Source organism: Doryrhamphus excisus, chromosome 18 (genome assembly GCF_030265055.1).
Source record: "Doryrhamphus excisus isolate RoL2022-K1 chromosome 18, RoL_Dexc_1.0, whole genome shotgun sequence".
NCBI lineage: Eukaryota > Metazoa > Chordata > Actinopteri > Syngnathiformes > Syngnathidae > Doryrhamphus > Doryrhamphus excisus.
Genome location: NC_080483.1, coordinates 1,549,286 through 1,567,465, shown reverse-complemented (window position 1 = coordinate 1,567,465; position 18,180 = coordinate 1,549,286). Strand labels below are relative to the sequence as shown.

Here is an 18,180-nt window from a genome sequence, read left to right as displayed (position 1 = left end):
TTAGCCGCTCGGCTGAACCGTCAAGGGGCCACATGGGCCAGCCATGTGTCCTTCCCGCTGACCCCTCAGGTCTGATCCTTTTTGCCGTTGCGAGCTTCTTGGGAGGGCTTGAGACAGCCATCCATTTCATTCGCTTTTCTTTCCGAGTGTTGATTTTCTGATACTTTTTTTTCCATTCGACTGCAGGAGGCTCCCTCCCACTGGACCCTCTGCCTCACATGAAGCAGAATACGTAATGTCAGAGCAGCCGGCGCTACATCACGATGTGATATATAGACGCTATTAAAGCGTCTGCCACAGAGGTGGAGGGAATTTCTGTCGTCGGCCTGACTTACTGCTTTATACAGTAAACCTCGGATATATCGGACTCGGATATATCGGAAATTCGCTCACAACGGACAGATAAAAAAGAACCGATTTTTCTGTAATGCATTTCCAATAAAAATTCATTGCATATATCGGATTTTTTATAACGGATTTCGCCTATTTCGGACAAAATCTCCAGTCCCGTTCCAATGCATTTCCATGAAATTTCCCTGGCATATATCGTATGGCCGCATCGTGGCGCTCCGATTCGCCGAATCGTGACAGGCCGCTATACGACGTCATTTGCAGCGTTTGCAGCGTTGCCTGCGCGTCCAGGTACATTGGAAACATAGTCAAGGAAGTGCCTTTTTATAACGGATAAAATCCCATTTACGCATATACCGGATATAAATCCCATATATGCGTAAAACGGACATTTTCCGGGTACGCATATAACGGATTTCGCTTATATCGGACAAAACCAGTGGGAACAATTGAATCCGATATATCTGAGGTTTACTGTATATAATTGTGATCTGCAGAGGTTGCTCCCAATGCGAGCGCTTTGTAACCTGAATCTTGTTTTCTGAAAAAACGACATATTTATTTGGTACGACTGACTAACTAAAAAACGTTTGATAAACTTTTTTGTGACAGCTTTTGCTCTCACACTGGTATTTTTGTCAAGGGATGAACGGGCTAGCAGTAAAAAACATTAGCAGGACAAGTAAGGACTTGACATAACCCAAATATTCCATACACTCAAAAAATAAATGTTTAGCCTCAACAAAAAAAATCAACGCAACAATTTCCATTCGTCTTTCTTAGTTATGACAACTTAATTTGACATTTCTTTGAACCAACAAACAATATTGCATTGCACAAATTAGCTCAAAGCTCATTTTAAGTAATGCTTACTGAATAATTGTAATAATTAAAAGGGACAAGTTTTTAAGTTTGTAACTCAAAGAAATATGTTAAGTTAACTGATTTAATCATTTTAATCACATTATTTTAATTTGTTGTCTACTTTATTATAATATTTATAATTAATTATAATAACAATGCACACAGCTTTTTAAGTAGCAGTAACTTTATGTGTATATATGTGTATATATATTATGTTACCAAGCTAATTTTATTAAGTCATGGCAACTTGAATTTTGTTTTAAGCTTACCAACAATAAAATTTGAGTGCATATGACATGCTAAATTAAGTTCATGTAATAGCCAACATTATTATTTGAACATAACTTAAAAAATAAAGTTAGCAACTTAAAAAGTGTATCTAAATCAATTAATACAATTTTTTACATTGCATTTATGTATTAAATCAAGTGGTGTCAACAGATACTCTGAATTACTTTTTAGAGTGTACAAAATGTCAATTTGCTATCTTAAATTTCACCAAAAGCTTTCAAAATACATCACCTGCTACCACAAGGCATGCTGGGTAGGCCGAGGGCGCTGCCACTGGGCTACCCAGCATGACTTTTAGGCCTTGTTTGTTGCTAGCGCTTGTTGGTGTTTATTGCCCCCAACGTTATAGTACAGTAATTAAAGGAGTAATAAAAGGATTCAATTGTTCCCACTGGTTTTGTCCGATATAAGCGGAATCCGTTATATGCGTATACCGGAAAATGTCCGTTTTTACGCATATATCGGATTTATATCCGGTATATGCGTAAATCGGATTTTATCCGTTATAAAAAGGCACTTCCTTGACTATGTTTCCAATGTACCTGGACTGGGCAATGAAAAGAGACGTAAGGTAATGAGAATTTAACTTTATTGGACTCTGAGCATAACAAATTGTTAATTAAGCTAGGCCCGGTTACGCCCGTCAGGCCTACGTTATTTCCAATAGTGACGTTAAGATCTCATTCACTGCTGTGCTAGTATTATTGACGTCACTCACTTTTATATTTGTCCTAAATCTGGAGCCAGGAGAAAGACAATAGGCAGTGACATCAACAAGATTAGCATAACGAACGGAAATGCATTGGAACGGGACTGGAGATTTTGTCCGAAATAGGCGAAATCCGTTATAAAAAATCCGATATATGCAATGAAATTTTATTGGAAATGCATTACAGAAAAATCGGTTCTTTTTTATCTGTCCGTTGTGAGCGAATTTCCGATATATCCGAGGTTTACTGTAGTTGTCTCCACTATTTGAGATGAACTGGCCTAGTTTTTTGTTGTTGTGACCACTTAGGCTCATTTATAAGGAAAATTTCGATCGGGGTTTCCAAAGTGTAGAAATACCACTGAACAAGAAAAACAGTAACAATGGGGAAAAAAACAGCTCTGATGTAATGTAAATAATAAGAGAATTGTTCATTTTACAGGACTAAAACTGTTATTCCAAACAGAATGAATTGGAAAATTTTTATTATGGGTTGCACGGCGATCGAGTGGTTAGCGCGCAGGCCTCACAGCTTGGAGACCCGAGTTCTATTCCACCCTCGGCCATCTCTGTGTGGAGTTTGCTTGTGTGAAGAAGCTCAAGAAAGAGCAAAAAATGTCACTGTAGGAACTAGAACTCTTTTTATTATTATTATTATTATTATTATTTTTCACCAATACTGATAACCTTCTGATTTTCAGGACCAAAATTCTACCAATATCTGGTAACCTTTTTATATCTACTTTTTTCAATTGTAGTTTGTGCACGCCTGGAGGGACTGGAACAAATTAGGTTTGGTCCAAGTGATTTGTCCTAATTCAATATAATGACGTTACTACTATCAGGAGAACCAGAGTCTACAGCGGAGGGAGCCACCTGGCGTGGCCCGGCAAGGTGCAGTGTGTGCGGGCGCGCGCATCGAATGCAGCCGGTGTGATGCCACGGAGGTCTCTTGGCAAAACTTTTGCACTTTTCAAACACCGCGGCACAGTAAGCCCTCGTAGCCCTCGTTTTCATCTTCATTGCGGAACATTTGGTACAACTAGCATGAGAAATGTCTTCCTGGGAAAGCGAAGGCTTGTTTACAAGCGGGATGAGGGGAAGTTACGAAAGGCTGTTGACGTCACAGACTGGAGAAAAGGGGAGCGTTTGATATTGTCACCTGCACAGTACGGTTACCGCCTCATTGGAGTGTTTTTTTTAATTATCGGTTATTTGAACTATTTTTATATTTTTTTGTATATATTATCGTAGCTACATGAGCTTGTTTGTATAGAATCTTAAAAAAAAATACACACATCTTGTCCACACATCTTGGGCTATGGTGTTTGTATGGAAAATTCTACGCCTTTCTGCTGCTATGTATAACCCTGCTACCCCCTGGAAAATGGATTTTAGACGGTAGCTCCAAAGCCATCGCACCAACAGGCGGACCAGATCATCTTGCTTGTCTTAATCACCGCCACACAAAGCTCTTAACTCTTGTTTAAAAACCACAATGACATAAACCGGTTGGTTGGAGCTGCAAGATAAGAGTCAATTTCTACAACGCCCTCTGCTGGTACATACAGCACATTACACAAACACCGCTAATGCAGTGAGTCTGACAGTCTGTTTATGATGATGATGGACTGCAGTTGGAGTGCTTCCCTTCCACGCCTTTCAGATTAGTTGCCATTGTAATCCATGCCCTTTTGATCCCAAACGGACTCACCTATTATTATTATCATGCTGTGACGTCAGCTGGTCCAGGAAACACCGGCCTAGCGTGGCCATGTTTATTTTATAACCTAGCTCATTTTTGCAGACATGCACACGTGTGTGACTTTTTTTGGAATGTGTCTGTGTTGACACAGTGGTCAGTGTATTAAGTACACCAAATATTCCCTCTTTCAACAGCTTCGCACAAGGGCGTAACTTTTAGTCTACCAGTAGTTGAAATCTTTGCCTGTTTATAAATTGCTTGAATAATTTACTTTTTAAAAAGAAATCGGGGTCATTTGGCGTGCCTTTATTGGAAATACACTCTGATACTTTTAAATGTGATATACTTGGTATTGTTGCAGCTGTGTACTTAAGTATTTATGCCACAGTGACACAGTAGTTCATTCATTGCTCTAGACCAGAGGTCTCAAACTCAATTTACCTGGGGGCCACTGGAGCTACGGTCTGGGCAAGGCTGGGACGCATCAGGTTTTCCAAAAAAAAAAAAAACGCATTTATTAAAAACAGAAAAATATACAAACTTTTTCAGTGCTTTGGTTCCGATTTTCTACAAGAAAAGCTCTGATAAAACATTCCACTGTTCTCAAATATCTTAATTTTTATTTTTCTGCACAAAATAAGATGAAAAATAAATAAACAAATCAAGAATAAAGAAAATCAATCAATCAGTAATAAATAAATATAATAATAATAATAAAACACCAAATAATAAAAACTTAAGAAAGCACATATAGTTGGTGGGTAGACAAATGATTTTTTCATATTAAAATGAACAAAGCATTATTAGAGCCCTGTAGACATGACAAAACACGACTATAGTCACATTTATACTCTTTTTATTTACAACATATTGCGCAACTGCAGGGTCTTGAGACACATGCTAACTCGCAAACTAGAGAGCTAATCTACCTAATCGGTAGCCTTCAAGTTATTTCCTTTAAACTTAAATAGCCAAAAACTTACCACTTCCACACGGATAGGGAGGATAACTATTAACAGTTATTTAACCTTTAACATGAACATGAATCAAACGTAATAATAATTTTTTCTGGGTACATGATACCATACAGCATCCATATCAAACTTGCGCGGGCCGCACAAATAATTAAACTTTTATATCAAGGCGGGGGCCTCAAACTAGTGTCCTGCATGCCACATTTGGCCCGCGGGCCGCGTGTTTGAGACCCCTGCCATACAGCATCTATATCAAACATTTAACTTTCATATCAAGGCAGAGGGCCTCAAAGAAGCGTCCCGTGGGCCACAAGTCTCTAGAGGCAAAAAGAGGTGATGATGCAACTCCACAATAGCAGAGAGCATGTTTGCAGTTTTAAGCCGGGAAAAACAAACACATGCTGGCAGAAGTATGAGAGTGTAATCTTTTTGGGAGGGGTTTATATCATGTCTATACAGCCCTAGAGTACAATATTCTATGTGCCTTGAAAAATCAGTCAGAATCATAAAAAATGGCCGTTCCCGAGAGGAGAAATAGCTGGGTTAAGATTGAATCCTACTTTGAGGAAATTCACTTGTCACATTCGGGTCTAGAACGAATTAACCGTGATAAACGGGGGATTACTGCATATACAGTATATGTTTACATTATGACAATATAGTAACATTACATTGAGTTTCCTTTGTTGAGTGGCTTTATTGTTGGGTGTGTGGTCTCCAGTGATGAAATATGACAAAGTGGTGTGTGTGTGTGTGTGTGTGTGTAGGGGTGAGGTAGGGTGGGGCGCGAAGGTGGTGCAGAGTACATGTGTCACATAAATTTCTGGAAATTATCAATCAGAACACCCCCGACATTAGTTTTATTGCTTCCACCTTTGGACCGGTGGCGCTACCTAGCTCGTGTTGCATTATCAATGTTTGATCAGATGTTTGAATGTTTCAGTGCAAAGCGTGAATTTTGTGGATTTACAGTTGGTGTTTGTTGAGCTGTAGGAGAAGAGATTGTGTTTTGAGAAGAGCGATAAAGTGCTCACGGTGTGTTCTTCTGTGGTTCATTCACACGGGAATTTTTTTTTTTTTGTGCGGGATTCCAGATTAGCCCCTGTAGTGATGCCTGTTTTTGTTGCTCATGCTGGGAAACAGACGAAGGAGCACAGCAACTCCCATGTGCTGCCAATTAGTCGTCTGGGGGGAAAAAAAAAATCACAACACAACAGGATGTCTAAACCGAGATGCCCTCAATTAACACAATATTAATATAAATTTTTTTTTTTAATCTAATAGTTTCACTTTATTTTTGCTAGCTGTAGCTATCCGGTGGCATACATTGTGGTTGTATAACACCAAGCAATCTTAGCTGTTATTAAAACTGGCAGGGCATGTTTTTCAACAGCATCATCATGAAAGCAAACACTTTGACGAGCCAGGCGCAGACTCCATTTGGAACATGTCTGCTGTTAGCTCATTTTATTAAAAACATGCCCGAGGACGCCGTGTAGAACCAGCATATGAATACATATGAATAATAATATCACCACCTTGGATGTGGTGACGGCGTCATCAATTTGAATGATCAGTGTTTTGCATATGTGGGTTAGAATTTCACTAAAAGCTTCTTAAATACACTTTTAAAGAGCGCTGTTGCCTTTTATAAAATAAAAACAACTTTTTTTATTTTAACTAATTTTATTTATATTTTGTGAATTTTACCAGTTTATTTGAATGTATTGTAGTATTGTTTTTTTTTTATTTCAGTTGTATTTATATTTATTTTTGTTTTATTTTTACCATCTTATTTTTATTTTCTTATTTTAATCTACTTTTACCAGCTTAGATTTCACCAAAAGCTTCTTAAATACACTTTTAAAGAGTGCTGTTGCCTTTTATAAAATAAAAACAACTTTTTTTATTTCAACTAATTTTATTTATATCTAGTGAATTTTACCATTTTATTTGAATGTATTGTAGTATTGTTTTTTTTTATTTCAGTTGTATTTATATTTATTTTAGTTTTATTTTTACCATCTTATTTTTATTTTCTTATTTTATTCTACTTTTACCAGCTTAGATTTCACCAAAAGCTTCTTAAATACACTTTTAAAGAGTGCTGCTACCTTTTTATAAAATAAAAACAACTTTTTTTCAATTTTAAATAATTTTATTTATATTTAGTGAATTTTTACCATTTTATTTGAATGTATTGTAGTATTGTTTCTTTTATTTCAGTTGTATTTATATTTATTTTTGTTTTATTTTTACCATCTTATTTTTATTTTCTTATTTTATTCTTCATTTACCAGCTTGGATTTCACCAAAAGCTTCTTAAATACACTTTTAAAGAGCGCTGTTGCCTTTTATAAAATAAAAACAACTTTTTTTATTTTAACTAATTTTATTTATATTTAGTGAATTTTACCATTTTATTTGAATGTATTGTAGTATATATATTTTTTATTTCAGTTGTATTTATATTTTAGTTTTATTTTTACCATCTTATTTTTATTTTCTTATTTTATTCTACTTTTACCAGCTTAGATTTCACCAAAAGCTCCTAAAAAAGAGAGACATCTTATAAAAATGAGAATGATTTTTTAAATTCTATTTAATTTTATTTGTGCCAGCTTATTAGTATTTATACGTATTTAATTTATTTTATTTTTACCATCTTACTTTTATTTTTATTTCATTTTATTTTAATTTTAATTCTTTTATTTTACCAGTTTATTTCAACGAAAGCTTCTAAAATTTTCTTTTGAAGTCTTTTTATTTTTACTTATAATACATTGTATTTATTTTTATTTTGTATTGTAATCAATTTCTGTTTTTGCCAACATATTTTTATTCATTTTTATAAAACGTTTACAAGTATATTTCATTATATTTTATTTTATTGTATTTGAATTTTTATTAAATTTATTTTGCTATATTTACTCTTAATTTTTTCCAGCTTAGATTTCACCAATCACTTTTAAAATATATATATAAAGCCATTGTTTTAATTGTAAGTTGAGTATTATGGATTGACATTATTTTCTTAGCACGATGTAAATATTTTAGAAATAAAAAAGAAGTCAGCGCAGTGTGAGATGACTGTTTGTCACAGGAGGAGGTGGAGCGCAGAGTGGGCGTGGCTACACAGCTAGGGCCGCCTCCATTTTACAGCACAATGGAGCCTGAGGTGGTTCGTCGTGGTCCCTCCCCCTTTTTTTTTCCTTTTTTTTTTTTTGCCACGTGGTATAGTCCAGCCCAGTATTTAAATCCGGGAGCTTCAAGACTGTGCTGTTTATGCTCTGAAAAACCGGCGCAATCCAGGAAGCCAGCTGAGAAGCACACAGAGAAAGAGAAACCGAGGGGGGGGTGGGAACCACATCAGCGCCACACTGAAGCTGGCGACACCACTAACTGGGGAGAAAGGAACCAGATAGAGCGACATTGTGCGGTCATTGTGAATATCCCGTCTCCTGTCGTCTCGTCTCTGCTGTCATTCTCTTGTGCACCGGGCCAGCGGGGGAGGGTCCGTCGGCTGTCCCGGGCCTAGTTAGATGTCCCAGCATCCCGCAGGAGCTCAGACCAAGCCACTGCGACAGTAACTGCGAGAGCAGGACGAGCAAGACGGGGCAGAGGAGGTACTGTAACCGTAACGCTCATCACCACTGTAGTGTCCACCGGTGTACCGCGCGGTACAGGCAGTCTTGTCACTCTGAGTACTCTTCCACAAGTTTCAGTACCTTTGTACCACACCGAGACGATTACACAAGTGAGGTGTTGGGAAACTTGTCAGTCAGCGTGGAATATGCTGACTGCCTGCTTTTCCTGGTAGGGAAGGACATACGGATGAGGCGTCATGCGTCATGCGTTTGCTCGGCTGCTCTTGTTGCTATGATGCTGATCCGCTTTGTGGTACTCCGGTTTATTGAACATGTAGGGCATCTGCTGTAGTGTTTCCCCAGTGGGCGCACATGCCGCAAAGGCCCCGCGTGAAGAAAAGCTTATTGGCTAATTATTAAAAAAAAAAAAAAAGACAACACAATGTAATGACGTCGGCGCTCATGTGCGAGCAGCGGCGACATATGACAGACTTAGTGGCCTGTGGTCTACTGTTTCCTCTCGGAGGATGTCACGCTAGCTGTTTGACTACTTCCTAGTCCCAGCTACCATCTTTAATATTTGTTCTCCTGCCTCTAATGAAGAGGTTTATTCTCATCCCCGGTTGCTAAGGAGCATCTATCTGTGTCTTCCCACTGCCTCCTGGGAAGAAAGTGGCATCTCTTAAGGAGGAAATAACACACACTCATGTCTTGTATTCCTCTCCGAGTGTGCAAAAACTCTAATGAATATCTCTCAAACTGGAAGCTACCCATGCGTGTTTGCTTATCTGGCTGCGCAGATGCAGCTGTGTATCTTGCTGTTTGCATACTGAGCAGTATTACCTGTACACAACTTGTATTCGTCCAAGAAAAACACACATGGGGTTGCGTTCAGAGACACCATGGTTGACTTAATCGCACTTTTTTTTTTGAGTTTTTTTTTTATTTTTTTTTACCCACCCCCATGTGTCTACAACAGGGGTGCTCACACTTTTTCAGCATGCGAGCTACTTTTAAAATGACCGAGTCAAAATGATCTACCCACTACAAAAATGCAAAACATCTATTTATTTTCAAATGTATTGAGGATTATTTGTACATACAATGTATGTTGATGTACCTTACATAACCAAATGAGCCAATATTGCAAAACACACATAATTAACTATTAACATTTTTTGTAATTACCTGAGTTTACTTTGATGACTTGCACTGAATTGAACCAGCCAGGGATGCATAGTCCGGACAGTAGCTGCTGATAGCCAGCCTCAAGCACACTTCCAAATGTTTATCAGTCATGGATAATATCCGTATCATAATATCCGTATGGAAGTGATATGTTTTTTGCCTTTTTACTTGGTCCAGCTCCTTCACTCATTTTAGTGACCATAAACTTTAGCGAGGGCTTAAAATCTAACGCAATTCGCCGACTAGCTTAGCACTTTGCATCGTTGTTTACGCATGAGCGGTGACCTAAAGGTCAAAATTCAGTTGTCATCTGACTGGTTGTCCTGTATGTCAATCAAGTAACGGGGACGGATGATAGGCTGACATCGTAAGTTCTGCTGCACTTAGAGACGTTGTTTGATTTGATTGGTCGCCCGAAGGGCAACATTCAGTTGTCATCTGAATGGCTGCCCTGTATATCAATCAAGTGACGGCATTGATGCTAGGATGATATTTTTTTAATGTCACGCCGCGATGGACCAGTACCACCTCCGCGATCGACCGGTAGATCGCGATCGACTTAATGAGCACCCCTGCTTTAGAACATAAGTTCACTACAGTCCCTTCGTAACCCAACTAACAATCGTTGATTTTGGTGGAAAGTTGCGACAATGGAAACGTTTTCGAAACTGAATCTGTACACTCTGGTATGATTTTGTCGCAAAATAGATCTCCAGGGAGAATATCTTCTGCTGATTTGTCCAAGACATTTTTGGGGCAACTATAGCTGAAAATGATCATACATAGGTTCACCTTTCACGTCCTGCAACAGAAAAGACATTCGTTAAAAAATGGATTTTTTTGGACTCACAGCACATGGGTGCTTCTCTATACAATCTACTATCTTATCCCTGATGTTTATATAGTATTTGTATGCTATTATTACAGTAATAATGATGTCAAGCAGTGAGATTTTAATTACTGTAACTGTATGGCTGTAATTGTGTTTACTATCATGGGTCATGTCTTCATCGTTACTATTGCTACTGGTAAGCTGGACTGTTTCATTTCACTGATATCATCTCCAGTGTGATCTCCCTTAGCCATCATTGACATTTAACTGTTTGGCACTGTTGTTGTTTTGGGAATTCTTGTGGCCCTTTAAGCTGGCCCTGTAAGGCTGGCCCTCTAAGGTCGGCCCTCTAAGGTCGGGACTTTAAGCTGGCCCTGTAAGGCTGGCCCTCTAAGGCTAGCCCTGTAAGGCTAGCCCTGTAAGGCTGGCCCTGTAAGGCTGGCCCTGTAAGGCTGGCCCTGTAAGGCTGGCCCTCTAAGGCTAGAGCTTTAAGGCTGGCCCTGTAAGGCTAGAGCTTTAAGGCTGGCCCTGTAAGGCTAGCCCTCTAAGGTCGGCCCTCTAAGGTCGGCCCTCTAAGGTCGGCCCTCTAAGGTCGGCCCTCTAAGGTCGGGACTTTAAGCTGGCCCTCTAAGGCTGGCCCTCTAAGGCTGGCCCTCTGAGGCTGGCCCTCTGAGGCTGGCCCTCTGAGGCTGGCCCTCTGAGGCTGGCCCTCTGAGGCTGGCCCTCTGAGCCTGGCCCTCTGAGGCTGGCCCTCTGAGGCTAGAGCTTTAAGGCTGGCCCTGTAAGGCTGGCCCTGTAAGGCTGGCCCTGTAAGGCTAGCCCTGTAAGGCTAGCCCTTTAAGCTGGCCCTCTAAGGCTGGCCCTCTAAGGCTGGCCCTCTAAGGCTGGCCCTCTAAGGCTGGCCCTCTAAGGTCGGCCCTCTAAGGTCGGGACTTTAAGCTGGCCCTCTAAGGCTGGCCCTCTAAGGGTGGCCCTTTAAGGATGGCCCTCTAAGGCTGGCCCTCGAAGGCTGGCCCTCTAAGGTCTTGTTGTTTTGGGAATTCTTGTTGCTGCTGTTTTTGTCTTCCCCCCCCCCCCCCCCCCCCCCCCTCTTCTTCTTTTCTGTTCTTCTTCTTGCTCCGGTCCAGTCGCTCCAAATGGCATAACAAAAACATCAAATAACGGCAAATAAAATTTCATGGTACAGGGAAGTTGTAGCCAACACCTTTCCTGACACAGAGCAAATCTGTCTAGCATGTAAGGGCATTTAGATCAACAATACTATCTGCCCCAATGGCTGGACGGGACAAAAAAAAAATTGATTTTTTATCGAATAAAATATGGGTACGCATCTTTTTGGGTCACCCTGTATGTACTTGACAGTCGGGGTTCATTAAAGTCGTTTTTTAAAGTAGCTAACAAAGTAAAGGTGCCACCTTAATTGGCACCTTTCATACAAATTTGGCATGATGAAATGATGCAGAACAGGTAGGCACACCCTTAGCGTGGCAGCATTGCAAGGTGTGGGACATGGAACATGGCCAACGTAGCGGTCGCCTACGGCAGTTGCGCAACACAGTGCGTGAAAGAAGAGCATTATTGTCACATGATTTGTTATTCTTGTGACGCAGCTCTCGTGTCCTCGCCTAACTTCTGTGTGTCTTGCGCTGTGGCGTACTCTCGGGTTAAAGGCCGCATGGCGCCGCCGCCGCCGCCGTTGATGATGGGATCTGTTCAGAGCTGCCACCGCGAGGCAAAGCAACACTTGGCTCGGGATTTTCAACAAAATTGATAATCGCTTATTGAATCAGCAGCCTTGAGCCAATCGCACACTTGAAAGAAACCATCAAGCATAGAAAATGAAGATGAGTGAGACTTCCTGTCGCGGGAAGAGCTGCTCTTCTAGCTAATTCCACTTGACTTTGTAATCATGCTAAGTTGCCCAGCCAGTAAGACTTCTTTGTTTACACGCTCGATAATAACGCTCGCCTTCATTGACTTAGTGTGCCAAAGAATTTGGAAAAAAATAAATTAACATTTTAACATAATTTTTAACAACATAATTAAGCATTTTCAATTGTAAAAAATGGCAAAATGAACAAAAATACAAATATAATGCATGCAGAAGATGTATTTATTGTTATTTCTGTGATTTCCTTTAATAGACAGGGCCTGGGAAGTGACTGTAGAGTTGCTGAGTGTTAGCATTGTTAGCAATGTGGAGTTGCGGCTGACAGTAGCTCCTGTGTGAATGTTCTGTGTGCCACTGAGGTAGTATTCTACTACACTACTGGGTGTTTTATATCATGTAAAAAAAAAAAAAAAAAACTATTTTGGATAACGGAAACAGGTTTTCTATGCTCTTAACTATGAAAATATTCCGTTTATTAATATGGAGTCCTGCTTTGCATACATTCACTTGTCCCTGTTGGATGTGGGACCAATAACTGTGATAAAGTTGGGGTTACAGTAATCATATAAAAACTAGTTATTACTAGGAAGTATTGCCCATCATTTTTGTACAGAGTTGTGATTATAGATATATAGTATGTACAGCAGGGGTCTCAAACTCAATTTACTTGGGGGCCACTGGAGCTCGGGTCTGGGTGAGACTGGGCCGCATCAGGTTTTCCAAAAAAAAAAATGCATTTATTAAAAACAAAAAAATTTAAAAAACTTCGCTTTAGTTCCAATTTTCTACAAGAAAAGCTCTGATAAAACATTCCACTGTTCTCAAATATCTTACTTTTTATTTTTCTACACAAAATAAGATCAGTAATAAATAAATATAATAATAATAATAAAAAGTTAAGAAAGCACATATAGTTGGTGGGTAGACAAATGATTTTTTTCATATTAAAATGAACAAAGCATTATTAGAGCCCTGTAGACATGACAAAACACGACTATAGTCACATTTATACTCTTTTTATTTACAACATATTGCGCAACTGCAGGGTCTTGAGACACATGCTAACTCGCACACTAGAGAGCTAGCGACCTAAATGGTAGCCTTCAAGTTATTTCCTTTCAACTTAAATAGCCAAAAACTTACCACTTCCACACGGATAGGGAGGATAACTATTAACAGTTATTTAACCTTTAACATGAACATGAATCAAACGTAATCATTTTTTCTGGGTACATGATACCATTCAGCATCCATATCAAACTTGCGCGGGCCGCACTGACATCAAACTTTCATATTGAGGCGGGGGCCTCAAACTAGTGTCCTGCGGGCCACATTTGGCCCGCGAGCCGTGTTTTTGAGACCCCCTGGTCTTGAGACACATTCTAACTCGCAAACTAGAGGGCAAGCGACCCAAACGGTAGCCTTCAAGTTATTTCCTTTAAACTTAAAAAGCCAAAAACTTACCACTTCCACACGGATAGGGAGGATAACTATTAACAGTTATTTAACCTTTAACATGAACATGAATCAAACGTAATCATTTTTTCTGGGTACATGATACCATACAGCATCCATATCAAACTAACATTAAACTTTCATATCAAGGCGGGGGCCTCAAACTAGCCGCGTGTTTGAGACCCCTGGTGTACAGTATAGATGCAATTTTTGTATGTAGTTAATTGACTTTGTTTTTGTATAGACTGTAGTTATTGTATAGTGTAAATGTTATTGTGGCTATTTAAAATCATGATCATATATTCACTTATTTGCAGGACTTTTCGAGGTAAGGTTATTTGTACTGTATTTCCGATAAAAAAAATTTTAATTCATTTGTAATTTGTTCGCCATATCATTTGGATGATATTCTATTTTACAAATTAAAAACATGCAATTTATTTGAAATTGCTGATGGAGGCAGGTGCCAGTCAATGACATTTGTGGGACCCTGTATGGGGGATGATCAAAATGCTTTGTAATACATGCTAGTATACATGTAATAGAGATATGCTCAATGTGCAATAACTTATGAACAATTGCCAGTGTGTTTGCATGGACATACTGTGTTTTAGATCAGAGGAAAAGATGTGTTTTTTACACACACACACACTCTAAAAACCATTCTTTCTCGACGTCAAATAAAATGTTTTCTTCTTTAAGAGGAACACAACTGCCAAAACTTGTTTCCCCGGGCCTTTCAGCTGGAAGGTTACGATGCGCCGTAGCAATCTCCACAGTGCACAGTGGAATGAACCGCCTGGAGCATTACGGTTCAAAAATACACACTCAAAAACAATCGACAACATTTTTGAGGTGAGGCTACACAGCATCCTCATCCCTATAGCAACACATTCTCACGGAAAGACCAATAAACCCTGTAGGACCCAGTAGGACCCTGCAGGACCAGGGGGAAACAAAAAATGGCCATCAGCACATCACGTCTTTAACTGCCTCCATATTGGCTGAGTCTTTAATGAGTATACTGTTTACACTGTGTAGGCTTTCTCATCTTTTTTTTTATCAAAATGCAGGCACTCTTTGGCCGATATAATCCAATATTTTTTATCATATATCATATCATATACAAAGAAACATCATATACACGTCACTAGAAGTACAGGAAGAGCAGAAACAATCAAAATAAATAATAAAAAAAATATATAATGGACCTAAGATTGATCCCTGAGGAATACCTGTTTGACAGTTGTCAATAGAAACAACATTCATCCATTCATTTTCTAGCTTTTATCCTCACGAGCCTATCACAGCTGTCTTTGGGTGAGAGGCGGGGTACAACCTGAACTGGTGGCCAGCCAATCACAGGGCACATAAAGACAAACAACCATTCACACTCACATTCATACCTATGGACAATTTGGAGTGGCTAATTAACCTAGCATGTTTTTGGAATGTGGGAGGAAACCGGAGTACCCGGAGAAAACCCACGCATGCACGGGGAGAACATTCAAACACCGCACAGAGATGGCCGAGGGTGGAATCGAACTCGTGTCTCCTAGCAAAACAGCCATCATATATTAATTCATTCATTTCTGAAAAAACACAATATTGTTTTGACTTATTTTATGTTTTGATGTCTATTACATTGGATAATAGGAGTGTAAAGTTGATCATAGGGGTGTTATTTCATGTCTGGAGAGCTCTAATAATGTTATAAGGCGTATTTGGTAATGGTAATGGTTTTATTTCATTTGAACATGCATCAGATTACAATTGAATGCATCCCATAATCAGTTCCCAGTTCCACATGTCCAAAAGGAGTAGGAAGAAGCAAAGCTTATTAAATCCTACCCCTCCATCTGGTACTTTTACAATCACTAACTGTTACATTTGTTCACTTCCTGCTTTCCATAATACAGTTTTTAAGGTTTTTTTTGTGTTTTTTTTTTTAATAATGTACCTCGTATTGAAGTACTCGGTGATATGAGCATCCAATGCCATAATGGGTACCATAGTAGGTGTCAATATAGTGATATATATAGCACATCATGACTGGTTCAAGACTCTTCATCCTTGGATTTAGCAAATTTATTTTATTTATACATTTATTTGATTAATTTTTATTAATTTTTTTTTAGTTTTTAAATTTTTTTTTAATTTTTTTTTAATTTTTTGTCTTGTACCAAAGTACTCGGTGATATGAGCATCCAATGCCATAATGGGTACCATAGTAAGTGTCAATATAGTGATATATATAGCACATCATGACTGGTTCAAGACTCTTCATCCTTGTATTTAGCAAACATCAACTGCTTGTATTGTTTCTTGAATTGGCTCATCGTTGTGCATTGTTTGATTTCCTTACTCAATCCATTCCATAGTTTGATTCCACATACTGAAATGCTATGGCTAGCATAACGTAGTCCTAGCATAGAAGTGTTTCAAATGTACTTCTTCCCTGAGATCATATTTCTCCTCTCTTGTAGAGAAGTATTGGATGACATTTTTAGCCAATTGTTTATTTTTAGCCTTATGCATTATTTTAGCTGTTTGAAGATGAACTATATCAGCAAGTTGAAGTATTTGTGATTTTAGAAATAAGGAGTTATTATGCTCTCTGTAGGCGGCATTATGAATTATCCTTACTGACCTTTTTTGCAGTACATTTAGCGAGTGATAATTGCTTTTATAGTTATTATGACTCTTATGACTTGAGTTTCATACTGTATTTCAACCATGACGGCACAAGAGCATTGTGTGTTTTTCATGCCCCTGGTTGTCGTTCGCGATGGCCGTGTCCCAATGATGTCGTAGATATTAATAGAGTCAGGGGGTCCTGGATTAAGAGTCATCTGTGGTGGAGCGGCTCGGGGAGGATTACTGGATGCTAAACTGAGGAGGACGCCGTGTGTGTTGACATGTTTTACGGCGTCACTGTCCTCTTCTCGTCCTCGCTTTCGTGAGCGAACACATCACCTCCATCGGGAGGGGCTCATGTCTCCGGATGAACTTACATTCAGCCTTGAGGACAGATTTTGTCCTTCACTCGTTTGTTTTCCTTCCATTACGTTTTGGTTTCGTCTCGAGTGGCCATCTGTTTGCAGCATGTGCAGATAACGGAAAAACCCTTCTATGTCAGCTTCAGGTGCTCGTAGTACGCGTCCATGCGGATTTGCATGATGGATTATGGTGCTTCTTAACCCCTTTAGGATTCATTGACCCCCATATTAAGTCATTTTACTTTCGGCCTTGGATATTCTGCCTCTCTTGGATATACTATTTACAGTAAACCTCGGATATATCGGATTCAATTGTTCCCACTGGTTTTGTCCGATATAAGCGAAATCCGTTATATGCGTATACCGGAAAATGTCCGTTTTACGCATATATGGGATTTATATCCGGTATATGCGTAAATGGGATTTTATCCGTTATAAAAAGGCACTTCCTTGACTATGTTTCCAATGTACCTGGACGCGCAGGCAACGCTGCAAACGCTGCAAATGACGTCGTATAGCGGCCTGTCACGATTCGGCGAATCGGAGCGCCACGATGCGGCCATCCGATATATGCCAGGGAAATTTCATGGAAATGCATTGGAACGGGACTGGAGATTTTGTCCGAAATAGGCGAAATCCGTTATAAAAAATCCGATATATGCAATGAATTTTTACTGGAAATGCATTACAGAAAAAATGTTTTTTTTATCTGTGCGTTGTGAGCGAATTTCGGATATATCCGAGTTTTACTGTATTTGTAGAATCCGAGGTGAGAGTGGAAAAAGAAATATACAAGCTGCAATTTAGTGTGCAGTTTACTGGAACACACTAGAATCTTGGGTCAGCCACAAGTAGATTCTTTTCTATTTGTGTCCATGCTGGTAGTTAACTTGTTTACGTACATTATCTCTGTTTCAGCTGTTTCAGCTTCACATTTAAGTACTTAAGAATGATTGATGTCATTGTTTGGGATTTAGCTTTGGCCTGCAACACTCCCCCATCCCCCGACCCCGCATATTGCACACCATCAAGCCCCCCTGCAGCCCTTATTGCACACTCACGGACCAAAACGTGACGCTACGACTGCCAAGTTGTAAAACTGTAACTCTTGTCTGCCTATACAGACTTGTGTGGTGCATCCGGGCCCAAGCCCCTAAAGCCCCAGCGTTCGCTCCCAGGGACCCCCGTCTCGCTGAAACACTTCCCCGTCGACCTGCGGACCTCCATGGAAGAGAAGTACAAGGAGATAGCAGAGGTGAGAAACAATCTCCACAGGTTTTCAGGTTCATTTTTTTTTATGGATTTAATACGGAATTAAAAATAAACCAACTTGC

The 18,180-nt window shown here is 39.4% G+C and overlaps 1 protein-coding gene across 11 annotated transcripts in view; it reads left to right on the top strand.

The window, feature by feature from the left end:
- The window catches only part of ampd2a (adenosine monophosphate deaminase 2a), a 45,514-nt gene that overhangs the window by 9,271 nt on the left and 18,063 nt on the right, over nt 1-18,180 (top strand). For 10 of the 11 annotated variants that reach the window (XM_058054230.1, XM_058054229.1, XM_058054228.1 and 7 more), the window contains one exon: nt 17,971-18,101. In XM_058054230.1, the coding sequence (XP_057910213.1) occupies nt 17,971-18,101 (131 nt within the window). Of the gene's footprint in view, nt 1-8,164; nt 8,521-17,970; nt 18,102-18,180 lie in introns of those variants that run through there. The other variant, XM_058054239.1, reaches the window with a different exon arrangement.